This window comes from Octopus bimaculoides, chromosome 24, assembly GCF_046866305.1.
Source record: "Octopus bimaculoides isolate indiv1 chromosome 24, ASM4686630v1, whole genome shotgun sequence".
In the NCBI taxonomy this organism is placed as follows: domain Eukaryota; kingdom Metazoa; phylum Mollusca; class Cephalopoda; order Octopoda; family Octopodidae; genus Octopus; species Octopus bimaculoides.
Genome location: NC_142951.1, coordinates 15,919,276 through 15,938,281, shown reverse-complemented (window position 1 = coordinate 15,938,281; position 19,006 = coordinate 15,919,276). Strand labels below are relative to the sequence as shown.

The window sequence follows — 19,006 nt, the reverse complement described above, 5'->3', positions numbered from 1 at the left end:
AGCCAGAAGATAATGCTTGAAATTGTAATGTTTTTACTTGAAGCTCAGAAGTGTCTAGCTTTATCTCTTTCAGTTCTATATTACCATTGTTCAGCTTATTGTCATCCATTTGTTCACCACTTGTTCAGTTCTAGTCTCTGCTTCCAATTATTTCTTCGTGACTTTTTATTTTTATGTTTTCACTTATTTATTTATTTGTTCATTTATTGTCTTCTAATGTATGGAATAGAATTGGTTTACAAATAATGAAATAATTTGAAAATGGAAACTTATATTTCCATTATATTGTTGTCTGTCCGAATGAATAAAATTGGAAAAGAAGAACAATAAATTCTGAAATGGTTTTTAAGAACCATACAATAAACCATTACAGAAAATGGGTATATTGATTATTGTGTAATTGTTAATGGACACTGAAGTTATAGATGTGTACCTTTACATAATCCATTATAAAATATAAAGATTTTGGAGACAAAAAAAATGGTTGGTTGTATGTATATTGGAAATCCTGTCTTTTTTGTTTTCAGGATCTAAAATATATCAAAAGACTTTTTTAAAAATGCTTTTAAAGTAATTATTATTATTATATAAAGCAGTGAGCTGGCAGAACCATGAGCATGCCAGGCAAAATGCTTAGCAGCGTTTCGTCTGTCTTGACATTCAGAGTTCAAAGTCCACCAAGGTCAACTTTGCCTTCAATCTTTTGGGCTTGATAAATTAAGTACCAGTTGAACACTTCCCCCAAATTGCTGGCCTTGTGCCAAAAATTGAAACCATTATTATTATTATTATTATTATATAAAGCAGTGAGCTGGCAGATTCATTAGCATGCCGAGCAAAATGCTTTGCAGTATTTCATCCATCTTTACGTTCTGTCTTCAAATTCCATCAAGGTCGACTTTGCCTTTCATCCTTTCGGGGTCAATAAATTAAGTACCAGTGAAACATTGGGGTTAATGTAATCAACTTAACCTCTCCCTCAAAATTTCTGGCCTTGTGCCTTTAGTAGAAAGGATTATTATTATTATTATTATTATTATTATTATTATTGTGGAGGTGCGTGGCTTAGTGGTTAAGGTGTCAGCATCATGATCATAAGATTGTGGTTTCGATTCCTGGACCAGGCGATTTGTTGTGTTCTTGAGCAAAACACTTCATTTCACATTGCTCCATTCCACTCAGCTGGCAAAAATGAGTAACGCTGCGATGGACTGGCGTCCCGTCCAGCTGGGGAAAAGATACGCCATTGAAACCGGGAAACCGGGCCCATGAGCCTGGCTAGGCTTTAAAAGGGCGCATTTTAAAATTATTTTTATTATTATTATTATTATTATTATTATTATTATTATTGAATAAAACAGTGAGCTGGCAGAATTGTTAGCATGCCAGGCAAAATACTAAGCAGCATTTTGTCTGTCTTTACATTCAGAGTTCAAAGTCCTCTGAGGTCGACTTTGCCTTTCATCCTTTCGAGCTCAATAAATTAAGTACCAATTAAGCATTGGAGTCAATGTAATCGTCATAATCCCTCCCACAAAATTTCAGTCTTTTTGTTCCAAGTTCAAATTCCAAAGTTGACTTTGCCTTTCATCCTTTCGGGGTCAATAAAATACATACCAGCTGAGTACTGGGGTCAATGTAATTGACTTACCCCTCCCCTGAAATTGCTAGCCTTCTGCCAAAATGTGAAACCATTATTATTATTAAGGCGGCAAGGTGGCAGAATCATTAGCATGTTGGACGAAATGTGGTTTGAATTTCTGGACTGGGCAGGGCATTGTGTTCTTGAGAAAAACAATTTATTTCACATTGCTCCAGATCTCCTCAGCTCTAAATAAGTAACCCTGCAACCCTGCATTTGACTGATGTTCTGCTCAATGGGTATGTTGTGATTTCAGTTATTTATATGCCAAGGAGACTGAGTAACAGACCCTAAAAATCTAGACGCTCAAAACAATAGGTCCATAGGTTGATGATGAATACTGACATAATATATATCAATATATAAAGTTACATATTTAGGTGCAGGCATGGCTTTGTGGTAACAAGCAGCTTGCTTCCCAACCACATGATTCCGGGTTCAGTTCCAATTTGTGGCACCTTGGCCAAGTGTCTTCTACTATAGCCTCAGGCTGACCAAAGCCTTGTGAGTAGATTTGGTAGATGGAAATTGAAAGTAGCCTGTCATGTGTGTGTGTATATATATATATATATATATATATAAATATATATATATATATATATATATATATATGGGAGAATATACAAAAAATAACAACAGACGAGGACAGGTGGTGTAAATAACAAAAGTATATATTAGTATGACGCTCGGGAATACGGAAAGTCTTTGACGTTTCGAGCTACGCTCTTCAACAGAAAGAATACGGAGACAAGGAGAAAAACACGGAGAAAAAAAATTGAATAGTGTTCAGTCAACGGTCAATCATAATAATGGCCGATCATAACAATGACTGACCGGAAGTTAGAAATTCTTATTTCAGGAGAGCTAAGAAAGGGGGAGATAACAAACGGTGATCGGGAACGAGGGGCTGTGTGTGGGAGGTAGACTGCTGGTGATCTTGACGTATGTAGTGTGAAAATGGGGGAAGGGAGAAAGGGAGAAAGTAGTTGGTCAGTTGTAGTGTGTGCGTGGTGTGATGCGAGGGTATTGGTGTGGTGTGCGTGGTGTGATGCAAGGGTATTGGTGTGGTGTGATGTGAGGGTGTTGGGAGGTGGGGAAGGCATGGGTGGAGTGTGGGGTAGAGGTAGGGGTATGTGGGTAGGGTGGGGTATGTGGGTAGGGGTGGGTGGTGGGTGTAAGGAATTGGATGGCGTGGAGTGGGAAGGTAGAGTAGGAGTGTGTTGGGGTGTGGTGGGATGAGCTTATGAGGGGGTGTTGACGAGGAGGGAGAAGGGGAAGGTGGATGTAAGAGAGGGGGAAGATGGGTATGAGAGGGGAGAGGGAGAGGGTGGGTATAAGAGAGGGAAGGGGGATTGAGAGAGGGGGGGAGGGGGGAGTACGAGAGAAGAGAGTGAGAGAGAGTAAGAGAGAGGAGAGAAAGAGGAGTGAAAGAGTAGGAGAGTAAGAGTGTAGAGAGTAAGAGTGAGAGAGGGGGAGTACGAGAGAAGAGAGTGAGAGAGAGTAAGAGAGAGGAGAGAAAGAGTAGGGGTGAAGAGAAGTGGGAGTGGAGAGAAGTATGAAGAGAGGTGAAGAGACGTACAAAGAAGTAGGAGTCGGAGCAGGAGGTGGGGGAGGGGAGAGATGGGTGGTAGGAGGGAGGGTGGGGGAGAGAGACAGGAGGAGGGGGTTAGATGAAGAGTGGAGGGGAGTTGAGCCCATGTGGCGCAAAGGAGCGAAGATAGAAGATTAATCCCTGTTCACGGCGCAAACGGGAGTCCGGATGGCCCCTGTGCATGGACAATCCAAACACAGACAGGTGTTGCCGCAAGGAGTGGCCGGCAGAACGGAAGTGGCGTGACACCGGGGTGTCATTGCCGACGTTGATATCTCGGAGGTGTTCCGCGAATCGGTCGGCCAGGCGCCGCCCCGTTTGTCCGATGTACAGGGATTGGCAGAGAGAGCAGGAGAGGCAATATATGATGTTGGTAGACGTGCAGGTGAAGGAGTCGGTGATGCGATAGGGTCGGTGATGGGTGCTGGTGAGGAGGGTGGTGTTGGAGAGGTAAGGGCAAGTGCGGCAGCGTGGGCGGGAGCAGGGGAACGAACCAGGTTGGGAGGTTGGGTTGGGGAAGAAGCTGTGGACCAAGAGGTCCCGTAGGTTGTGGGCTCGTTTGAAGGAGGGGAGGGGTCGATTAGGGAAGATGTGGGAGGTGGAGGGGTCGGACTGGAGGCGCCGAAAAGCTCGGAGAATGGAGCGTTGGAGGGGTAGGGTGGTGGGATGGTAGGTGAGGGGAAAAGGGAGGCGGGAAACGGCAGGGCGGGTTCGGGGGGGGAGAGCAGATGCACGGTCCACAGAACGTGCTCTGGCAAGGGCGGTGTGGATGGTGGTGGGTGGATATCCACGCAGGCTAAAGTGGTGAGCCATGAGTTGAGACTGAGTCTCAAAGTCATGGCTTTCGCTACAAAGTCTGCGTAGATGGAGGAATTGGGAATAGGGGATGGAAAGTTTTGTGTGTCTAGGGTGGGAGGAGGAGAAGTTGAGATAGGAGTGTGAGTCTGTGTGTTTGTAGTGGATGGAGGTGCTAAGGGCGGAGTGGAGGATGCTGACCGAAATGTCGAGAAAGGGGACAGAGGTGTCAGAGACAGTACAGGAGAAGTGGAGGGCAGGATGGAAAGATTGAACGAAAGAGAGGAACGAGTCAAGATGTTCGCGGGAGAGAGAGGTGGCACCGATACAGTCGTCGATATACCGACCGTATAGTTCGGGAGTGGGACCAGTGAAACTGGAGAATATTTGGGCCTCAACATAACCAACGAAGAGGTTCGCGTAGTTGGGGCCCATTCTCGTCCCCATGGCCACTCCCGAGATCTGCTGGTAGATATCTCCCGCGAACGAGAAGCAGTTGAGAGATAGGACAAGTTCGGCCAGACGAATGAGTGTGGAGGTGTCGGGTTGTGGGTTGGGGCGTTGGTCTAGAAAAAACTTATATATATATATGTGTGTGTGTTTATGTCCCCATAACTTAGCAATTCAGCAAAAGACCAACAGAATAAGTACCAGGCTTAAAAAAGAAACTACTGAGGTTGATTCATTTGACTTAAAATTCTTCAAGCCTTGTCAGTACATTTGGTAGATGGAAACTGAAAGAAGCCCATTATATTTGTATGTTTGTGTCTCCTTGTCTTGATATTACATGATAGTTGTAAAATGACTGTTACTGTCTTACAACCATCATCACTCATTTCCAATATTCTGCAAAAACATGTTCGGCCATGGGAAAATATTCCCTTGCTAGGAAACAGATGAGGGTTGGCAAAAGGAAAGGCATCCAGATGTAGAAAATCTGCCTCAATAAACACATTTCAAACCATGCTTGCATGAAAAAGTGGATGTTAAAAAAGAAAAATTGATGATGAACATTAAATTTGAGGCTTTGCAGGATAAGTAAACCAGGAAACAAATAGCGGCAATGAAAGAGTTTTGCAGAGATTTAATTTATGGAAGCAGTTTTGGGGAAATATTTGGAGTTGAGATCTGGATTGTTAGATAATAAAAAATATGATGCAAGGAAAAAGGTTTAGTGGATAGATCAAATGGATTTAATTTAAGTGGTGAGAAAGCATACAATCAATTAAAGCAGACAACCAGAAATTGTTGTAAGTTGTATCAGAAATTGTAGTGGGGGGGGGGATGAGACACAGGTATGTAAAGGAGCAAAGGTTGTAAGACTTTGATGTATCAATGAAGCTGTAATTATTTATTGTTTTTAACTTCCCAAATTTTTCATCAAAGATATTTTTTTTTCTTCCCCAACTTTAACAATGCTACAAGTCTGTCTGTTTCAGTCAGCACTTACAGAAGTATTAGGAAAATGGCAACAGCAGAACCAACAACAACAGTAATAATATTAGAATTAATAATAATAATAATAATAATAATAATAATGATAATAATAATAATAATAGTAATAATAGTAATAACAATAATATGATGGTGCATAGAAATGTTTGAAATGTCTGCTAACTGAGAATTTACATAGTTTTTACCTGTTTGTTGTCTGCTAATATCATTTATGAGAAAGACCATAAAACAACAGCAACAACATCAACAAAGCATTCTACTGCATCACCGATTCTCAAGCTTCGCTTCAGATGTTTCACATGAATTAACACAATTACAAAGCATCTAAAAAAGATTACAGGCAGTCACATTTTCTTTGAGAAATAGAAAATAGATATCAATCAATCAATCAGTCAAAGTCTCAGTTATTGATTTCCCATTATTGGGTAAATGTCTTTCTTTTTATTTCTCTATCACTTTCGGTTTTGGGTGCTAGATATCCAGTTTTTGTCTAATCACTCCAGTTCATCCTTCCATCATGTTTGCTATTATTCTGTCTCTTTTACAATCTCCCAGAATCCAGTCTCTTGGCCCTTTTCTTTTTTTAGCTCCATTTATTGCCACTGATACTCTTAACCTGTCCAGTCTATTTGTAATTTTGACAATGTCCTTTAGTTGTTTTTGTTATTATTTAATTTGTTTTTCCATTTTTATGAATTTTGCACATTATTCCAGGCATAATGCATCCTTAAGAACATCGATCCATTGATCTTGTTTGCTAGGTTCCATCTCTGATTTCTGCATCATAAAATAAAACTCTGAAATAATCTAAAGCTTATGAAGTTTTATAAATGAATCCTTTTAACACTCTCAGGATGGATTTTAATATTTCTACCCTGGAACCTTTTTTAAGATGCAAGAAATTTAAGAATGTTATTATTAAACATTCTATCTAAAAACAAAATGGATTGTTTATACTTATGAGATAAACAGAACTCAATGCATAGGGTGCCTATAGCTTTGGTTAGCACATTTGACTGAAACTCTTAGCCTTCAAGTCACAGAACTAGCTTCTCAGTTATATTAAAATAGAAATCTCAAAGCACAGGAGAGTGTTTATGTATGTATGTATGTATGTATGTCAGTCAGTTTTATTTCAAGATTTCTTGCCAATAGAGAAAGCACCGGTTTCTAACCTAGATTTAAGGCTCCTTCATTGGAATTTCAGCATCAACAACAGGGTATTTTTGTATGTATGTATGTGTGTGTGCGTGTGCGTGCGTGCATGTATGTATGTATGTATGTATGTATGTATGTATGCGTATGTGTATGTATTATGCATGTGTGTATGCATGCGTGTATATATGTATGCATGTGTGTATGTATGTATGCATGTGTTTATGTGCAGATTTGTATGTTTTGTTTCATGTATGTATTCCCATTTTATAGAATTTTACAGTTCTAGTGATGGATTGGATCTGTAGTATTGGAATTAGCTTTCTCCTGTCTGATTTTGAGAAGCCTAATTTCTCAAGATTGATATTTAGGCAGTGTGTTACATACCCCAGGGCCCCAATAATTACAGGTATAAACCTGAACTTATTATCCGGATAGAGTAACTGCAGATTTCTCAATAGTTCAGCATAAGTGTTCTCTTTTTCACTGATCTTCAGCTTTATGTTAATATCTGCTGGGCAGCTAATTTCCACAACTGTGCACAATTTCCCTTCTCTATCTCAAATCATTATGTCAGGCCTGTTGTGCTTACATTTTATTGAGGTCTTCACTGGTACATTCCACCAGTATTCCTTTTTATTATGAGTGGCTATGGCTTCTACCATATTGTGGGTTCTTATTTCTTTGTCCTTGGGGTTATCCTTCTGATGGATTTCTTTATAGAGTGTCCTAGCTACAGCATCATGTCTCATCAGTAGATAATACTGTAATGACTTTTTCAGACAACTGCTTATGATGTGGATGATATCTTCAGTGTTAAATCCACAAAGTCTGCATCGGATGTCATATTTTACGGCTTTTCCTGCATTTCTATCCCTTTTGTGCATCAGGTACTTGGTTGATATTTCCTCTTCCTGGATTGCTAAAACATACCCTTCAAAGTGGGAGGTAGTAAACTGGTTATTGGTCCATGATAGACTGCTTTGATGATCAATGTTACTATCATCTCATCTCAGAGCTTTCTCCTAACATTACATTCTGCTCATATATGCATAGTCTTCTGCTCATATATGTTTATTCTTTCATCTGATGATATGTTGCAGTAGAGTCGTGCGACTTCTTTGGGCATATATTTAAGGTTATCAGACAAGAAATGTTGCTCAAGGAGTTGCCTTCCAAGTCTTATGATGTTATCAGCCTCAAGTATGCAAACTTGGTCAAGGGAAGCACTTGGTTAAAGGATGTTGCTGAAGGGATATGATATAACATTCAAAGGCATTTTGGTTTGATGTTAAGCCACTGCCATGCATGCTTGTATGTATGTATGTATGTATGTACGGACGGATGGATGCATGCATGCACACATGCATGCATGCACACATGCATGTGTGTGTGTGTGTGTATTGGCTATAGAATATATATTTTATATGTATGATGATGATGGATTCTCTTGTCATGAACACCAAATGAGGGTTCAGTAAAATAAAGCATTAATCATGTTCTATGGATACATAGGTGTCTCTTGAGGCCTGCCTTGCAAACCTTTTGGCAAATGGAATAAGTTGAGGACTCAGTTTGCTCGAGTTCTTGTGGATCATTTGCTATGTGTTTCTTTGAGGGGACGGCAAGTCCTGCTTTGCTTCATGTCACAAAACCACAATGACAGCTAAAGTTTCCATTTAGAGGAGCAGCATTTTGCCAGCGTGCCTTCATGTTTGCACAAAGTCGGTCCCGGTGCTGGAATTAACTTTGCTCAAATCTTTGAACTGGGGAGATGCAGGACTGGCACCAAGTCCTGCATTCTGAAGCTTTGTTTTTCTAGGAAGAAAGGGGAATGTTGCATCACTTCAGGTTGTCTTTTAGTTTGTCTTTGAAGTGCAAGAGTGGCCTTCCAACTGACCTTCCTGTTGGAAATCAGCCAAAAAGAAGTTGCTGCGGAATTTTGATAGATATGTATGTGTGTGTGTATTTGCTAGAGAAAATAATCTACTATAGGGGCAATTCCTTTAATTGATGCTCTTATTTCAAAGTTTTTCAATTTCAGTGGGTGTTGTTATAGTGGCAGCAGAAATTATTATTATTATTATGGGGTAAGCTGGCAGATTCATGAGCACGCCAGGCAAAATGCTTTGCAGCATTTCATCTGCCACTATGTTCTGAGTTCAAATTCCGCTGAGGTCGACTTTGCCTTTCATCTTTTCAAGGTTAATAAATTAAGTACCAGTGAATTACTGGGTCAATGTAATCATATTACCCCTCCCCTCAAATTTCAGGCCTTGTGCCTATAGTAGAAAGAATTATTATCATTGTTATCATCATCATCATCACCTCATTTCGTTGAGAGGTGATGTTCCTTAACTAAAAGAATATGAAACAATGCATAGGATTAGGTGTGAATTTGTGACTCTTCTTCTTATTTCCAGTTTGCATCTTGAACCACTAAACTGCTCAACCTTTCTATGTATCAGGCTAGTGTATGGCAGATTAAAAGTTGAATTACCATCTGTGTTACTATGCACCCTATGGTATATATCTAGTCTGTTAGAGCCACATTTCACTACAGAAGAAACAGTAAAGAGCACAAAGACAAAACAACTCAAAGTAGTGGAGTACAAACTGTCAGCTTTTGATTAAAGTGTCTGATACTCTGTCCACTTGGCCATCCATCATAATTTGTAGTGATAATTAAGGAAATATATTAATATATTCAGGTTTCAAGATAGCGCATGTTTGTGTGTGTGAAGCAATCAATAAATGAATACACACTGAATAATGTAAAGCAGTGATTCCAAACCATTTTTACTCATGGCACATATAAGAACATCTTCAACATTATTTTTATGTCTGCTTTTTTCCTGTGCTGGTATGGGTTAGTCAAGGTTATTGGTTGGCAATTTTTGGTTTTAGGTACATTATAACTGTAGGATCATTCAGGAAACCCCAAAACAACCTTGAAAATTACAAAAATATATTTGAGTACCCAAAGTACTCAAAACCGCCTGGGTCGACTTTGCCATTGATCTTTTTCGGGTTGATAAATTAAGTGCCAGTTATGCACTGGGGTCGATGTAATCAACTGGTCCCCTCCCCCAAAATTTCAGGCCTTGTGCCTATAGTAGAAAGGATTATTAGAGATTTCTTGTGAATGTGGCAAGTTGGCAGAATCGTTAGCACACCAGACAAAATGCTTAGTAGCATTTCATGTCTTTACATTTGGAGTTCAAATTTCAGCCAGGTCACTTTGCTTTTCATCCTCTAGGGATTGATAAATAAAATACCAATTGTGCACTGGGGTCAATGTAATTGACTTAACACTCCCTCCCAAAGAATTGCTGGCATTGTGCCTATAGTAGAAAGGATGGGGAAAGCTGGCAGAATTGTTAGCCAGACAAAAAAAAAAGCAGCTTTTCATCCATCTTTACTTTCAGAATTCAAATTCCACCCAGGTCAACTTTGCCTTTCATCTTCTCGAGGTTGATGAATTAAATACCAGTTGAGTACTGGGGTCAATGTAATTGACTTAATACCTCCCCACAAATTTACTGGCTTTGTGCTAAAATTTGAAACCATTATTACAGATTTCTGGCAAGCTGGCAGACTTGTTGGCACACTGGACAAAATACATAGTTGCATTTCTTCTGGTTCAAATACCATTTTGGGTTCAAATACCACTGAGGTCAACTTTATCTTTCATCCCTTCAGGGTTGATAAAACAAAGTCCCAGTTGAGCACTGGACTTACTGTAATTGATTAAACCCCCCCCCCCCCACCACCACCACCACTTAAAATTACTGACTTTGTGCCTGAATTTTAAACCACTATTACAAAGTATTAATCAACTCAAGATTATAGCAGAAGACATTTGTCCCAGAAATGGTATGGAACCCAAAACCATATGATCGTAGACTGAACTTCAAAACCATCCAACCCAAGTGTGGCTGTGTGGTAAGAAGCTTGCTTCTCAACCATATGGTTCTAGGTTCAGTCCCACTGTATGACATCTTGGGCAAGTATCTTCTACTATAGCTTCGGTGGAAACTAAAAGAAGCCTGTCTGTATATATATATATATATATATATATATATATATATATATATATATATATATATATATGTGTGTGTATATGTATGTATGTATATATCTATGTGTATATTTGTGTCAGTGTTTATATCCCCATAACTTAGTGATTCAGCAAAGAGACCAATAGAATAAATACTAGGCTTTAAAAAAATGAGTTCTAGGGTTGAATTGTTTGACAAAAACACTTCAAGGCAGTGCTCCAGCATGGCTGCAGTCAAATGACTGAAACAAGTAAGAAAGAAAAATTATCCTTAAGTCAGTGAAAAAGGAAATCAATCAGCCTCAAGGGATTTGAACTTTGAATAGCTAAATACCACAAGGCATTTAATCTGGTACACTGATATTTTGATTTCTCCAATCCACTTTCTAGTGATTAACAGTAACTATTCACCAAGATATTCAGAGGGAGATGATATTGTAGCTTTATAAATAGTCATGAATTGATAATATCAATGCTAATTCTTGTTTAAAAACTCTACTAAGACTGCAAGGATGACAAAGTAGCTAGGTTACAATCTGAGAATGACATCTTCTGAAATGACATTTGTGAAATAAGATAAGATTGCATGCCATGAAGAGAAGGGGATTTCTGACATTTCATGCAGGTCTTTTCCCAAATGACAGTGTGTGGGTGTTTCAACCCTCTCCTTGAACAGTAAATAGTCTAAATCTAATTGTGGTTTCTGACTTAGGAAGACTCCTAATATTTTGACTAACATTTTTTTGATCAAATGTCTTCTGTTTTAATAACACTGTGTAACAAAATTTAGGTCTTTTTTTTATCTTTATCTTATGTTATTTCCTATTTGCTTCTATCCAGAAATCAAAGGAAATGACTACTATTCCCTTCAAACTTTGCTTTTGCGACTTGGACTTCAATGTTTTGAAACTGTCCTATTTTCCATTATGTTTCAGACAGATTCAGCACTGAGTTGCTGAAACAGAAATATCATTATAGCAAATATTCTGCTCAAAACCACAGATTTGTTTATCAGTTTCTTGACCTTAACCAGTTGAGCGTGTCCATTAGTGACATTCTGATGATGAGCAGAAATAGTGGAGGAGCATCACTGCCATGTGCTGAGAGGGATTCTTTGTGGTTTGCATGAAGAAACAGAAGTAAAGTTTGAAGGAAATATTAGCCATTTTTCATACTTTCTAGGAGTAAGCAAATAGGAAATAACAGTTGCTACCCAAGGACAAAAATCGTGTTACACAGTGTGATTTACTTCTTTCGCTTGGTTTCATGTTGGTTATATTTTGTAGCTTCAAATTTTTTTCTTTTTTTTATATTATTCCTCTAGGATGGATTTTTTGAAGGAGAACTGATTAATGGAAATAAGGGCCTTGTTCCATCCAATTTTGTTGAAAAAGTTCCAGGTAAATGCTTCATAATCATTTCTTTTTTTTTTTTAATGTCATTGTCTAAAAGAACTCCATAATACTGTCCACCATTTCTCTTGCAGGTAAGCTTGATTAGTAATTATAATGATGCACCATGTATACTGTGTAAATATATAACGTATGCATGTCTGAATAATTGTGAGAGATATGGAAATTTTATAATTTTTTTTAAGCAATTGTTAAGTACAAGGAGGTGCTGAAAAGTTCCTGGCTTTGGGTAAAAAATAATACAGGAGGACCAGTTAATTATGATTTTATCCAATATATTCCCCTCTCAGATTCACACACTTATTGTGGCAGTTTTTCAGGTTTCCTAAGTTCTGTGAAAGAAATGAGAAGGTTGGGTCTTCAACCAGACCTTTCACAATACCCTTAAAGCCAGAAACTTTTCAGCACTCCCTCATAGTTAACTTCATTTGTAACAATTAACATAAATTGGAAATAAAATACTTCTACTTGCTGCTAATAATACTACTAATAATACTTTTGCTTCTACTACAGTTGCTGCTATTACCTTGACTACTGCTGCTTTTACTACTACTAATGCTAATATTTTATCAACTGAATTATATGAAGAGTTCTTAATCCTTTTGTTATATTTCTGTTGAAATGCACTGCCTTTGTTTCGATTAATTTTTAAAATAATGAAGAATTTAGTTTAGTAAAATAATTTTGTCATTATTAAGCTGGTGTTTGAAGCATAAATCAACATGAAATTTTTATGGAAGGTTTTAATTTAGATCAATTTAAAACAGGAAGTTTTTGACATAGAAGCAAGGGCAGTCTCAGGCAGGTTGGTACTAAAATGGTTAACAGAACCTCAACAACCTTTAAATAATTATATTTCCAATCATAATTATTTTTGTGAATATGCAAAACGAATTTTCTTTAAGATATATCAGTATCCTTTTGAATTTTAGCCTGATTATTGCTAAGGGCCCTGCCAACTGAATCCATACATTTAGAATCTTGCTTTACAGCTGAATATATTGCAAATTTTTTTTAACTACAAAAATATATATACTGACAATGACCATAACCATTTAGCATTTAAACCAGCCACATCTGGCCCAAATATTCTACCTGTTTTATGTTCAAAACTAGTCAGAACTGGTCTCACACACCTACCCTACAATTTCACTCTAAAAATAAGCAATCACATCACCAAAATATCAAAGCTATGAGATGATGTATGATTAATGCAAAACAATGTGAATAAATAAGCATTATATTTAACAGAATAATTTGAATGTTGCTGTGGTCAAGAAGAGTCGTTTTGCCAATATTAATAACACATGCATCTGTTCAATTCTACTCCTCCATTATTAGTCAATTAGTTAAATACTTATCCAACTAACTCATAAATCATTTGTTTAACTTGTTGGTTAAACAATCTTTTTTTCTTTTTTTTTTTTATCTATTCATCAAAGTTCTTTTGTTGTCATTCATAACATTTTCAGCAACTCCTCTCTCGTCCATTATGGAGCGGTGTACACCACAACAAAATTTCTTTCAACACATGAATTCACATAAAGAATATTGCAAACCAAATACAAAAGCAAAGTAATAATCTGAATTCTAAAGGGTTAATTTTTCAAGTCTGGTATTTAATTCATTGGTCTCTCTTGTTGAACTTTAAGTTACAGGGGACATAAACAAACCAACACCAGCTCTCAAGTCGATGGTGGGGACAAACAAATAAAAAGACACACACACACACATGGTATATATATATATATATATATATATATATATATATATATATGTGAACTCTCCCATTGTTAAACAACATGTGTGCTGAACAACCACACAGATGATTTATTTAGATTGATCAAATGGATGTGTTTGCTTAAACGTTCTCTCTCCATCAAATTGACATTACCTGTACAGGTGCACAACTTGCCACATGTCAAATGACAAAATGATCACTGAGCAACATGAAATGAAGTGCTTTGCTCAAGAACACAATGCGATGCCCTGGCTGCAAATCAAAACCACAATCTTGCAGTTCTAAACGCAACACCCTAACCACTAACTCATTTGCCTTCACTTCATATAGCTTGCTTCCCAACCATATGGTTCCAGGTTCAGTTCCACTGCATGAAACCTTGGGCAAGTGTCTTTTACTGTAGCCTCAGGCTGACCAAAGCCTTGTGAGTGGATTTGATAAACAGAAACTGAATGGAGCCCATTGTATATATATATATATATATATATATAGATATGCAGGGCAGGGAACCGTCAATTAGTAATAAAATTAATAATTAACAATTTTGCCGGGTAGCTCAGTATGAAAAAACCTTTTCGGTAAAAATCATTTATAATCATAAATATATAGGGATTGACAGTAACCTGCTTCTCCAACATACTGAGAATTCAGAAATAGCAGTCAAAGAACTACTGATTTCAAAAACTACAAATTATTACTCCAGATTGATAGCGATATTTTTGATACACACAGAACAAAAAACAGTAGAGAAGAGTAAAAAAACCACCTGCCTTTAGTTAATTTAGTACGATCGTTTCACAGTTAAGAGTAAAGAATACTCTATTCTGATCTTCAGCTAAATATTCTAATAAATTTGTTAATGTCTAAATAACTCACGTTAATTTTGACCATATATATATATATATATATATATATATATTTTCATTCATGTATGTCTGTTTGTGTCTATCCCCCACCGCCACTAGACAACTGGTGTTGGTGTATTTACATCCATGTAACTTAGCAATTCAGCAAAAGAGACTAATGGAATAAGTACTGGAATCGATTCATTTGGCTAAAAAAATTGTCCAAGTTGGTGAAACAAGTAAAAGATAAAAGATATATATATATATATATATATATATATATATATGACAGGGGACTGAGATTCCTGGCAGTTTGCTGTGCTTGAAAAGACACATCAAGCTAAGTAAAAGCATGGTTGCCTCTGCCTACAGGCTCATCCCTGTGACCCACTTCAGCTGAGCATCCCTAATCTTGCAGGCACATAGGTGCTGGTACCACTTAAAAAGCACCCAGTACACTCTGTAAAGTGGTTGGCATTAGGAAGGGCATACAGTCATAGAAACCGTGCAAAACAGACATGAACAGCCCTTCAACTGGTCAGCACCTGTCAAACCGTCCAACCCATGCCAGCATCGAAAACAGATGCTAATTGATGATGGTATATCGGAAAATTAAGATAAACACATGTATGAATTATTAATTCCTACATATGTTCCACTATTACAGTTATTTGGAACTCAGTATTGGATATTCCGAGTGCGTTTGGATGCCTAAGCACACTGGATCGTAATTTTCTATTACATACATGCTAAATATAATAAGTAGCGCTAAGAACAGCGGTAGACTAACCACTATACTGGATAATGATAATCTATGTGGAGCTCTAACTCATACACTAGTAGTTGTGTATCTAACTATACACATAAGATATATATGTGTGTGTATATGTATATATACATATACATATATGTATGTGTGTGTATATATATATATATATATATATATATATATATATTGTTGTATTTCGGAATGGTCTTTTTTTTTTTTTTTTTTTTTGCTGCCAAATAAACACATGCACTATATATTTGTTCTTCACTCATTTATTAATTTTAACTCGTGTTCATTGTCCAGAAATCTTTTGTCACACATCTGTGACCTCTTCGGTGACAATTTTCGTTTTTGTGTGTGTTCTTGCTCCACTTATTCCATTCTGCTCTTCTATGATGTGTATCCTTATGTGCACATGTGTTTACATCCATGTGTGTGTGTGTGTGTGTGTGTGTCATTGTTCTTAACCACATTATTGCCTTCCCTCAGCCCCATCCTCTCACCCCATTGTGCTGTTGCTGTCCTAGGACCTGATAATTTGGTACAGTTCCTGTATCTCTCTGTGTTTGTCCATGGTGTTGCCATCATGGTAGTTATTGTTATTGCTATCATTGTCACCACTGCTGCTGCTCTCGTTGTTAGTCATGTTGATATTGTTGCAGCCGTCCATGAAGTTATTGTGTGTTTGATTGAGTGTGTGTAGGGGTTCACTTTGTATGAATACAAACAACATATGAAGTGAATCCATACATACACGATAACTTCATGGATGGGTGCAACAATATCAACATGACTAACAACGACAGCAGCAGCGGCAGTGACAAACATGGCAATAACAACAACAACTGCCATGATTGCAACACTGTGGGAAAACACACAAACACAGAGAGATACAGGAACTGTACCATATTATCAGGTCCTAGGACAGCAGCAGCACAATGGAGTGAGAAGATGGGGCTGAGGGGAAGGCCATACTGCTGCTAAGAGCAATGACACACGCACACTCACAAGCATACATACACATACACATGCGCGTGCTCACACACAAACATGGACACAAATGCATGCACGCATAAGGATACACATCATAGAAGTGCAGAATGGAATAAGTGAAACAAGAGCACACACAAAAAGGAAAACTGTTTATTTGGCAAAAAAAGAAAAGAAACAATCATCCTGAAATACAACATCTGTTTCAATACATAATTTCACATCAGGAATCTTCCAACACAAATTGATAAATGTATGCACACACATATATATTTCATTTTTGTATTTGGTTTACAAGATTCTTTATGTGAATTCATGTGTTGGAACATATTCTATTGTGTCTGGGGAGAGTCATTTTCTTTTAGTGCCTTAATAAGGCACTAAAAGAGAATGCCTCTCCCTAGACACAATAGTATATATATATATATATATATAGTATGCTGTATATAACTATAAAATAAATTTTGTGGATGTACAAGTTTGTATGCTCTTTATTATTATTAACTAGCAATGCATCCCGGCATTGCCTGAGTATTATGGACCTACAGCCACATTATATTATTTCTTCCTTTCTTATTGGCAGAAATGGCACAGCTAATATATAATGAACTGGATTACTGGTGTGATGGAACTTGTTTGTTTAAAAGTGAAGGAGGGGAGGGTACAATTTGCATGGGTTGGCATGAAAGTGCTTTCTATTCTTAAGAAGGTCACAGACCATGTTTGGTTCATTGCATAAAAGGGGGTTAATACAATTTTGCCCAGAAATCACATTTTCAGAATTTTAATTTCCCCCCATCCCCACTGCAATTTTTTAATTTGTAACTTTTTTTGTTAATTGCTTTTTATCCATGTAGAAAAATAAATTACAAATCTGGGAAATATTTTTTGTTTAAATTTAATTTTTCTTAAAGAAGCACTCAATGCCCCTTCCCCCACCTTGCCTACCCATCACCTACCCACTTTCAAAAAGCTAAAACTTCCCAATATTTCACTTTTGTTTAATGTTTCATGCATGTCTAGAATTGTACTGAAATACCAGATCACCACCAGGAGACCCGACATGCTAGAAACAACAGGTAAACAACATTATTTCTGAAGAAACTTCCCCACTTTCAAAAAGGCTAAAAGTGAAACATTTTGAGTTTGTAGCTTTTTGAAAGTGGTGAGGTGATGAGTGGGTGTTTGGGAAGGAGATTTTAGTGTTTCTTTAAGAAAAAAAGAAAGAAAGAAATTCTTAAAGATTTGGACTCTCTTTTTTTTTCTCTCCATGGATTACCAAGAAAAAAACTTGGAAAAACAGTAAAAAAGGGAAAAATTGGGGTGGGGAGGGAGAAAATTAAAATATTGAGAACGTGTTTTTTTGGACAAAATCCTAATCTCCTGTATTGAAAACAGGAATCAGAAGAAATGCAGGAAAAAATAAGGTCGGGGTGCAAATTTCACCTCGGACATGCTAGAAACAACAAGTAAAGGACAGGATTTCTGGGAAAACTTCCTTTTAAGTTTATATCGAAGATCAGGTTTTTAAATATGTTCATCACAAACACAAATTACAGAATAGAAAAACATCATTTCAGTTGGATTCGAGCTGAAATTTTGTGCATGTACACAGCAAGAAATAATATAATTCTTACCTAGAGTGTGTGTGCATGTGTGTGCTAAAGGAAGTCATTTTATGGCATTCTTTCATTTGAAGCAGCAAAGTTATCAACTTGATCATTTGATCAATCATATGATTGATTGTTAATTTCCATAAATTTTTTTCGAGAAAGCAGAAATTGAAAGTGAAAAGGCAGCATTTGCTTTGAAGCAAGAGCAGAAAGTAAAAGCTGTGTGTACGTGTATATGAAATGGACATGTGTGCATGTGCATGAAAGAGAGAGAGAGAGAGAGGGGGGTGGCAAGTGAGTGAAGGTGTGTGTTGTCATGTATGTATTTTTTCTTGTATGTGTAAGTAGCACTCACTCTCTCTCTCTTTCTCTCTCTCTCACACACATACATTATCTTTCATATACACACACATAAATACGTATGAATACATCTTTTTTGTATGTATGTGTGCATGTACATGCAAGAGCGAGACAGAGTGTGACTGCATTTCCTCATAACATATAGAGAAATGGATGTCTTTTAATGAAATTTTTTTGGTTGTGGCTTATTTTAATATAATATTTATGTGTACATTTTCATAAATATTTGTCTGAATAGAATTCTATGCATCCGTGAAGCATCGGACGAATGTGAAACATCAGTAAATGGCCTCAAAATTGTGCATCCTGACCTCGTTTCCGAGGTTATTTTAGTAGTAAAATAGAGTTGTACCAAAAACATAGTTATTTGGTAGCCTTTATATATATATATATATATATATATATATATATATATATATATATATATATATATATATATATATATAGATAGATTGATAGATAGATAAGCAGCTTTCTTTCTTATAATACAGATGTGACTAATTTGGAGAAACCTTATTCGTCACTCTTATAATGCAACTCTTTGTAATTTTGTTTCAAATTGAAAGTGTGAAACTATT

General features: G+C 37.1%; 1 protein-coding gene across 1 annotated transcript in view; it reads left to right on the top strand.

The window, feature by feature from the left end:
* Positions 1–19,006, top strand: part of LOC106877382 (uncharacterized) — a 900,394-nt gene that overhangs the window by 755,081 nt on the left and 126,307 nt on the right. Inside the window, exon 15 of the mRNA XM_089341355.1 lies at positions 12,023–12,098. Within this exon, the coding sequence (XP_089197481.1) occupies positions 12,023–12,098 (76 nt within the window). The remainder of the gene's footprint in view (positions 1–12,022; positions 12,099–19,006) is intronic.